The 10256-nt window shown below is 40.2% G+C and overlaps 1 protein-coding gene across 1 annotated transcript in view; it reads right to left on the bottom strand.

Moving 5' to 3' along the window:
* Window positions 1-620: 620 nt before the first annotated feature.
* stx12l (syntaxin 12, like) overlaps window positions 621-10256 on the bottom strand; it is a 23833-nt gene continuing 14197 nt past the window's right edge. Inside the window, exons 5-10 of the mRNA XM_050045862.1 lie at window positions 9311-9448; window positions 9116-9159; window positions 6944-7049; window positions 6779-6851; window positions 6610-6692; window positions 621-1535 (exon numbers count right to left, since the gene is read on the bottom strand). Of these exons, the coding sequence (XP_049901819.1) occupies window positions 1443-1535; window positions 6610-6692; window positions 6779-6851; window positions 6944-7049; window positions 9116-9159; window positions 9311-9448 (537 nt within the window). The 3' untranslated portion in view covers window positions 621-1442. The remainder of the gene's footprint in view (window positions 1536-6609; window positions 6693-6778; window positions 6852-6943; window positions 7050-9115; window positions 9160-9310; window positions 9449-10256) is intronic.

Raw genomic sequence — 10256 nt, 5'->3', positions numbered from 1 at the left:
GTATGACTGTCATACGTAAGTAATAATTGTGTATTTTTCTTTTGCACAATGCTGTGAACAAATTAGAATTGTAGTAAAAATGTGAAACATACATATTCAGTGTCTTGTATACTTTGTTACCTCACTAAATACAGTAATATATAACTTAACTGTATTTTTCAAATGGCTGTGCAAATAGTGCTGTCTTGAGTATTTTAAGGCAGTGTCACCAAGATCTGACTTTTTTGCATTGGAAAACACTTACAGAGTAAAGTGTCATAATGAAAACATGACAAAGCCATTTCACTCTCTTGTTCATAAACAATAATATCAGGACTTTTCATTTTGATGACACTGACACTTTCATTGACATGAATACTTGCTTTTGAGGAATGAACTATCCGTTTTGAGCAAGTGACACAGTTTTGCAGGTTATCAACTAGGTTTTGCAGTTTGCACTAATTGTTTTGAGAAATGCACTAACTCTTGTGCAAATGTTAATACTGATGTGAGAAATGCACCAAAGCCATTGAGAAAAACTGTAACATCAGGTCGATTGGTTGTCTCTGTTGAACACATCCTGCTAACTCTCAAAATGCTCTGCTCCCCTCTGGTGGACAAAATAAGACACGACACCTGCAGCACTTCATCAGGTGGAACTGTATTAAATTCTCTTCAAGATGGGCACATCCAGTGAAGTAGACAGTTCAGCGACGATACACATTGTTCCAGCTGCTAACAGTCCATTTTTCTTTCAAAATTTTCTAAGACACTCAGACAGGGGGTAATTGCTGTATATAATGATGTGCACGATTGCATTTGATAGGACATAATCCTACAGTAGTGGTAATGGTTACACTGGAAAACATTGTACTCTTTCTTTTGTTCCCACCCAAATAAATACATCCACACTCAGTCACACACAGAGACTGAATAAAGGAGGAAGAAGGAGGATAATTTGTGCTGGAATTAAGGTTCACATCATACTCACACTAATACACACATACAGCCCTCTCACTCACGCAGGCGTGCACACATACACGCACACACATAGAAAACTAGAGCATTCTTCCCCCTTGAGATAAATATTCTGTGCATGTGTAGGCCATCATCCGACATTCATGAGTTTGTGTTATTAGTAGCAATAGTCACACATGCTTTCAGTGGAGTTTTAATGTCCCAGATAACATCACAACATATTGGCAGATTAGCCTTTAAAAAACCCAACACTTTAAACACCCACTCTTGTTCCCACACATTTACCCCAAATAAATACATCCACATTCAGTCACACACACACTGACTGAATGACGTTAGAAGAAGCAGGAACATTTAGTCAATTTGTGTTGGAATGTACAGTAGGGTTCCTTTGTCAGACTAATGCACACATACAGCTCTCTCTCTCAAACACACACACACACACACACACACACTGGAAGTCATCTGTAGGTGTGCTTCTCCTCTTATTTGATGGCCTGCCAGATGATGATGATGAGGATGATCAGCACCAGTGACAGCACCATGGCCAGCATGCACATCCTCTTACGGGACTTCCTCTGAACACAACAAAGTATCATGTCAGATTTGAACTGCATCAGTGTTTTACATGACAACAGCAGCAGCTTCACTCCGACTGAAGACAGTGCATCATTTTAATTAAAAAAAAAAAAATTGCTCGTAATGTAATAGACAATATTCATTTATGATAACAATTGTTTCTAAAAAAAAAAGAAAAACAACAACTCACAAAATACATTTAAACCTAAAATAAGCTCAAGCAGTTCAATGGTGTTCATTATGTCTTTAGTTTCTGATAATGACTTTAGTTCTTTTATCTCAGACATCACGTCGGCCTCCCTAATATCGGCTGATTGACAGATCAGCTGATAAAGACAACCACCACCAAGTGACACTTCTGAGGAAGGCGTAAGTTTCTGCTGAAACATGTCAAGTTAACATCTTAACATGTCTGAGATAAAAGAACAACTAAAGTCATTAAGCTCAAGCAGGCTGAGATAACTACTTTGTAGATTTTAGTAGAAACTTTGAATATGACATTTTATTTAATCGCGAATACTTCAAGAAAAAATGTAAACATTTGTTAGAAAAGTCAATCAACAAAATGTGGGACACATGGCCATTAAAATAGAAGGTTCAATATGGAGCAGAGAGAGTAAACATTTATTTGACAATCTATTAACAATCTATTACCAGTAAATCTTATTTTTGACATTTCTTCTCACCACATCTACTGTATATTCCTAAAATCTTGCAGAGTTCTGCGGGTGCAGATTCTGTATAGGCCTGCTTATTATCTTAGTATACCACATGAATCCTGATGTTATTTTATATTTTTGTAACTGTCAACAAATCACATCAAAAGCTCCAAACCAAAAATGTGTTTGTCTGTCTCTTATTACTTTGTGATTCCCTACTGTCTGTGGTTCTCAGCTGTAACACCAACATTTTTATTGAAGGCAGAAATCTTATAAAACTGATCACAATTATTTAGTTTTCAGGGTTTCCCACACATTTGTTTGTGGCAGCCCACCACGATTAAAACATCTGCTGCCACATTTTGATTTTCTATTTTTTGAGCTGCACTGTTCATTAGGAGCGCTGTTGCGATATATACTATTCGCTCATTGCACTGCACCAAACCAGCAGCAGTGAAAGTGAAACGTAACTGTTCATTGCACTGAGTCTTAAAGTTTGCTTTCACTCACATACAGCTGCTCCCCTCATCCATTGACTACTGTCCGGTTGCACTCACCCCCATCCTCATGAAGTAATTCGAACGGCTAGTCATGCAACATCTCAACACAATCATCACCCAACAGCTCATTCTCAAACTGGACCGGCTGGGGCTGAACACCTCGCTGTGCAACTGGCTGCTGGAGTCCCTGACCGGGAGACCACAGGCAGTCCAGGTTGGCAAGAACACATCCAGCACCATCACTCTGAGCACAGGGGCCCCTCAAGGATGTGTGCTGAGCCCCCTCCTTTTCACGCTGCTGACCCATGACTGCACACTGTTGCACAGCTCTAACCTCCTTGTTAAGTTTGCAGACGACACGACTGTGGTGGGTCTCATCAGAGTCGATGATGAGATCATGTCCACATTCTACAGAGCCACCATCGAGAGCGTCTTGACCAGCTGCATCACGGTTTGGTACGGCGCCTGCACAGCATCCGGCCGCTAGACCCTCCAGCGCATCGTGAGAACAGCTGAAAAGATCATCAGTACCTCTCTCCCACCCTCCAAGACATTTACATCACCCGCCTCACCTGCAAAGCCCTCTGAATCGCTGGTGACTCCACTCACCCGTCACACACCCTCTTCAGCCTGCTGCCATCGGGGAGGAGACTACAGAGCTTCCGGGCCAGGACCAGCAGACTGAGGGACAGCTTCATACACCAAGCTATCAGGACACTCAACTCCCTCCCTGCTCTGCCCCTCCTCCTGTTGCCCACCGCACACACAAGCTCCTGACCCCCCAATACACAAGACCCCCCCTCAATTCTCAGAACACTGTAAGCACACCACCACTTTAGCCAGAATGAGTAAGGTACTTCTGTCTCTGCACTACTGTTACATTTCTTTTTGCACTATTGTCACACCATAGACTCTTATCAGTTGCGTGCCTCATGTCTCTGCATTCTTTGCATTTTATCTTTATTTTTTTCTATTATTTAAATTTGTAGTTCTCTCCGGACTTCGTTTTTTTCTGTATAGCTTAGTTAGATCTATATTGTATATTTTGGAATTATATTGTATATATTTTCTTTATTTTTAGTTCTAGATTTATGTGTACATCGCTGCAATACAGGTCTGAGAGTAACGTAATTTCAATTGTCAGTATGTCCAGTGCATATGTGATACTGACAAATAAAGTTGACTTGACTTGACTTGAAACTGAAGTTTTGTCATAACTAGCGAATTCATTTTTGAGTTATGACCAAGTGACCAACCAGTGAGTTATTATGTCACTGAACTTGACCTTCAACCACAAAGTTCTAATCTTTTATTCTTCGGAATAGATAGATATTGTGATATCGTGTCCACGAGAATGAGACAGATACAAGGTCACACTGACCTTGACCTTTAACCACTGAAATCCAATCAGATCTTTGTTGAGGCCAAGTGAACATTTGTGCCAAATTTGAAGAAATTCCCTCAGTGTGTTCTTGAGATATTGTGCTCACAGCATTTTCAAGATATCGTGTTGACAAGAATGAGACTTATGACTGTACAAACGAAATCAGTTCATTGTTAAGTCCAAGCGGACATTTACGCCAAATTTAAATAAAATCCCTTGCGATGCTACTGAGATATCATGTTCACAAGGATGGGATGGACAACCCAGAGCAACCACAGCTGTTGCTGGGGCAGAGACATGAGCTACCACCACACACACATCGGAATTCTGTGGGAAACACTGGTTTTATTTTTGAAAAAGCTCACTAATTTTCTTAAATTGCTGCTCTGTGTTTTTTTGTCAAACATAACTCAAACACGACAACAGCATCAGATTAATGCATATTAGTTGTTGTTTGGGGCAGCAAGACGGTGCATGTGGGATTAAATCAAAATGAACTACAGTGTTTGTGTTCACGGTAATGAAGTACCATGTCACCCAGTGTAACAGTGTGGCTCACTGATGTGTTTTTAATGGAGCTATTAAGCACAGAGGAGGAAATATGAGGCTTGACAGATACATAGTACTTGTAAGCAGTATCAAATCATTGTTGGTTTGGGTTTTTCATGGAGTGCTGAAAAAGGAGGACCATACACACAAACACATTTCATCAATCTCTCATCTAAAAAAAAACCAAAAAAACAAAAAAAACATCAGCTGCCCTGATTTTATCCAATAAATTTCCAAACATTTTCAGACATAACAGGCATCTTGTAAGAGCGTTGTATGATTGGTGATCAGGTCATCATCTGTATCCCCTGCACTGCCACCTGTCTGCTTCATATGTTGTGGCACCATCTTGTGGTTAAACTAAAGCACATCAGTCCAGCCAAGAGAACAAACCAAAAATCAAATTCTAATATACTGTAACTTCAAACACATTATATCATAACTAAATAATAACAAATAAAATAAACTTTGAAGGAAACATGTCAAGTCTAGCTCTTCACTAAGTCCATGTGGTGATAGTGTGTTAAATTAATGTACAAAGAGCTTAAAATTTCAAAAGCAACAGATCCAGACCGCCACCTCGCTTATTACAATGCTTTTTCCTCAATGCCTCGGCTGAGGAGACGCAGACTGTGTTCTTGAAAATGTTCCGCTACAGGAAAAGTTAAATAGGTGTGCAACACTGAAGAGGCCCTGCACACGAATAACCTGCATTCTGTATTTATAATATGTATGTACTGTGTCCCATCTAGAAGTGTAGAATGCCTTTATATTATTTATTTATTACTTGCATCTGTATTTACCAATATACTAATTGTGAAATTGTTATTTAGTAACCCAGACTATGATCATGGTGTCTTTTGAACACTGGAAATGGTTTGGCTAAATGTTTCATTAAAAAAATTTAAATTGATCACGTGTAGCTGAATGAAAATAACAATCAGTGATGTGAAAGTGTTTCTTACTGACAGACAGTCAGACTCTCTCTGACTTTTACTGTCTCCATAATAAAGGTTAATGGGGTAAAGAAAAATCTTTCTAATAAATGAAGAAAGTTGTCTGTTTTTTGTTGCTCAGACCTACAGTCTACGCAGATGATATTTTAAACTAGATGATGAATCAGAAAAAATATATATACATAAAACTTGGCAGTGATACACTTGAGTTTAATCTCTTATCTGTCATATCACTCTGATATGAAACTCCGATATGATGAGTCGTATCAGATCAGCTGCAGCATCCAATCTATACAATACAGGGGCGTGTTGGCTGATACAAGACTTCTGTGAAGGTTGCTCTCGTGTGTCCTCGCTCATCACTCCTCTGAGCACAAATAAGAGCTTTGGAACTGTGTTACAAATGGCGCACCAGAATGACTTCTGGTTAAAGCAAGGATCAAGGAGTGAGGAAATGACAAATAAGAGATTTGGGATGTACCTCTTGACTTTGAGAAGCACCACCTGTCTCTTAATGGTGCTCAAATACAGCCAAACTCAAGTAGCTGCACATTTTGGCACTTCTGTATTGACTTCATGCTTCTGTCCCTAAGTTTGCCACTTGCATACTGCAAAATGTGAGTGGATGCAGCAGGACATCCTGGTATTTTCTGGCACATTGTATTTGACATACTATATATTGGGAGATGGGCATACTAAAACTTTTCCTGGCATACTAAACAGTGTGGTTGTATTGGGTATTGGGATGCGCAGAGTACTGTGGAAATGGAAAAAGAGATTGATGAAATGAACAAATCTGTGTGCGGTCCTCTTCCTTCAAACAGGTAAGAGTCCCAAGACTACCAGCATTAGTGTGATGAGGTTGAGGTGTTTCTCACCTTACAATGCTATGTAATGTAGAATATCAGCGGACTTACCCTTACTTGAAAACATCGTGCATTATTTATGTTCATATTACTTGTATCTTTAGCTGGCTTTGCAAATGCCTCACTCACTACTGTATGTATCCAGCCCCTCTATCTTACCTGGTAATAAGCGGCCTTCTGCAGCTGGACGGCCCCTCTGTCTACATGGACCTCAGCACTCTCCACGTTGGCCTCAATGCTGTCTGTTAATCAGATCACAGGAGGAGCTTTCAGGTAAAATCAGATGTACTCAATAACTCAATGCTAACCTGAGTTTCCTTTGACTTACCAATCATCTCTCCCTGATCATGGATCATCACAGCCAGGTCCTTGAAGATCTGGTTCACATCCATAATGTTGGCCTTGAGAGGACATGAGGAGGAGGTTAACTGGTGAACACAACTACATGGGACAGTATGGCAGAGTTCCTGCTCCTGTGGGTGACACTTGGTACCTCGAGCTGCTTGATGTTAGTCTCTCTCTCCTTGATGATTTCCAGGTCCTCCTCTGTAACGCTGGGCTCCCCAGTCTGAGTCTGGCTCTGACCCCACTCATCTTCCCTGCATAGTCATACACGTCCAATTTTATTTTACCGTAATATACAGCTCAAAGAAGCATTCAAAAAGGCCCAGAAAGGAAAAAGAAAATCAAGAAATTCTAAAAGCCTACAGTGTAACATACAGTGTATGTATGTGACTGCCAGGTCCCCTGGTATAAGTGAGGGGAGTGGATAGCTATGTTTGCCACACAATTGTTCAATGACTGTATATGAGCTCATAATTCATATTATTTTGTCAGTAAAAATAGCCTGGCTCTAAACATGTCCCTGTTCTGCCTCATGACGGCTGGATTTTTTTTTTTACCTCATGAGTCTGTGTTTGTGTGTGTGTGTCATCCATAGACTGTAAAAATAATGGATGTGGCTACAAAGACGTCACCCACTGGTTTGTGGGCTCCTGTTTTGAAGCCTCGAGGTAGGCAATACAATTGTAACCATCTTGATTTTTTGGAGCCAAAAGTGACCATATTTGGGTAAGAGGGAGGCACTGTGGAGGAGCTAGATCTGACTAAGAAGCTGAGGACACTATCTGCAGACAGCCTGCCACTCAAAGTGGTCCATCCTTAATTATGTGTAACCCTGCGCCATAATAAAATGTTAACAGATGATTTATATAAAAATTCATCCCTGAACAGTCAGCATAAAACCTTTTTTTTTTTGTACTGGGCTGTAAACATGTTTTTGGCACTTCTGCGTTGGCTTCTTCTTTCAGCCTCAGGGTTGCAGCTTGGTGTCATTATGGCATAATCCAGGCTGTTCTCAATAACTGTTTTCTCACAAAAAGCAATGCACCCAAATTTGTACATATCCCATGTATTTTGAAAAGCTGCGATCACGTGACCAATGCAAAGACAGAAGTGTGCTGACAGAATGCTTGTAAGGAGGCCCACAAAAACCGGGACTTTCATGTGGGACTTTCCACTGGAGACACATGTTCAGAACCATGGGCTGATTTGCTAATTCGTAGGATACCATACGAACCAACTGTAACAGGAACTACCACAGAAGCTGTGTTGAGTACTTTGGCATGTTATCTATATCTATATGTCTGTCTGTCTGTCTGTCTGTCTGTCTGTGGACTGATTTTTGTCAATACTATAACTGTGCAAGATGCAGTTACAAAACTTAACAGGAGTGTAGGTGAGATCACAATGAAGGTCAAGTTTGAAGAGGGAAGGGGCCATGGCCCCCAAACTTTGAGGCCCTGGCTGGCATTCGCTTTAAATCCCAGGTTACTGTATTGCAGCTGGAATTTTTTTGGTGATACTGAACCAGAAAAAACAGTAATTAAACTATCTGCAAACCAAAGATCTTTTATTTTTTCTTTATTTCTCATGCAGATTAAATTCTAAATGACACATGTAAATAAATAAAAAGGACAGCTTCGCTATTTACAAAATTATACTGACTGTTTCAAAATATAGCACAGCTGTTTTATCACAGAGGCATTACGTGACCGCATTATCAATCCACGAGATGAGGGCCAGCTTCAATCACAGGTGCTTTCCCCTAATGCATTCCTTTTCAGTCTTCTTTTCAGTCTCTATCCATGAGCTATGAGTTTCGAGCATACTTTGTTTTACATTGAGAGAAATTACTTTCTTTTTTCATCATGACTTCAATATACATCCAGCAGCAGCCTCAGGTAGCCAGCTGGAAGCAGACAGGTTAGTGAGAGGCAAAGTATAATGGGCAGTAAAATAAAAATAAAAATAAAAAGTAGAAGTAGTGGAATGTATGAAAAGACCCAACATGACTACTGTACACTGACTACTTGATTACTATTCGCAAATTATTTAAACAGCATTTATATCAAAATGATTCTGTCCCAGCTTTTTGATCCAGAGAAGGGGTTAACCATGCTCAGTATACGGTTTCCACTGTATTGGAAGTGCCAATGTATTGATTTGCTGGAATGTCATGGTGTGATGTGACATACATTTAGATACACAGAAGGAAACACAGTTTGGCCTTGCTGTACTTTTTCACATCAAACGTCATACAGAACAAATGGTGAGTAGAGAATAGAATGAAAGTCACGTGTTTAAAGAAGCTGAAGAAACTTACTTTTCAAATGTGACCAGCTGTTCATTCACATTGCCTCCATCTCCCTGTAGACAGTAACAAAGAAGTTTAATCAATATCAGCTCACATCACTTTTCTGATATGTATGCCAATGTATAAGAAGTAATTCAATCAATCATGGTGTGTTTCGGAGAAATGCTATTGGTCGTGAAGTCCAGTGTAAAGCCTAGCAGTCACCATGACTCTGGATCCAGCTCGAGCTCTGGCCACTGACTCCTTCTCTTTCTCAGCTGCCCTCCGCTGCACCACCTGGAAGTTGTTAAGTGCTGCAGAGAAATCGTTCATCAGACGCTCTCTCTGCAGCTTTTGCTGCCTCTGAAAGAAAGAAGGAAAGAATAAAGACCATTTTAGTCTTTTCTGAATGTTGTCCTGTAATTTCCTGAAGTTGGGCACAGCGCTGCACAAGTATGGTGCCTTTATAGGAGCTTTAAGGGGGTTTATAGTTGTCACTGGAAAATGTGATCCTCATTTCTTACAGACAACCCCTAGGCATTTCACTAATTAACGCACCAAACACTGCTTTGTGCTTGTGCTTGAAACTGTCTTCCAAAGAAAAACAGCATCAGTATTATATACATTCATCTAATGAAGAGCATGGTCTTTTAATTAGAGAATATGGTTTCATAATGTGGTATAGAACAGACTGAGTGCAGAATCACGGCACACCAACGGTGAGGTAAGAGCAACAGTTCAAGTCAGTTCCACATGTTTAGCCTGCTAGATATTGGGAGAATATCCTGGTATATATCGGACACTAACAAAAGTCACTCAAAGAGATTCATTCATTTTCACCAATCACTGTATATGAGAGGTTGAAGGTGCCACAGACTGCTGCAAGTCTTGAAACACCCTCAGAGCTGACAGGACCTTTGCTCTCCCTGTGACCTCTGTTCTATCCTCACTTAATTTGAGGCCGTTTGGGGACTTCCATGTTGTCAGTGGAAGGAAGTAAATTAAAATAACTTCAAGGCCAAGCAGGTATAGTCAGGTTCACTATATAATTTTGTGGGATTTTTTTGGGGATTTGCAAAACTATACATTTTTGGAAAGGTTATTGTATAAGGATTCAGGAAATCAATGTTTGCATTTGCGCAGATGTCTATATGGCGGCCATATTGGAATT

This window comes from Epinephelus moara, chromosome 6, assembly GCF_006386435.1.
Source record: "Epinephelus moara isolate mb chromosome 6, YSFRI_EMoa_1.0, whole genome shotgun sequence".
NCBI classification, from domain to species: Eukaryota; Metazoa; Chordata; class Actinopteri; order Perciformes; family Serranidae; genus Epinephelus; species Epinephelus moara.
This window is presented reverse-complemented; position numbering and strand designations above follow the sequence as displayed.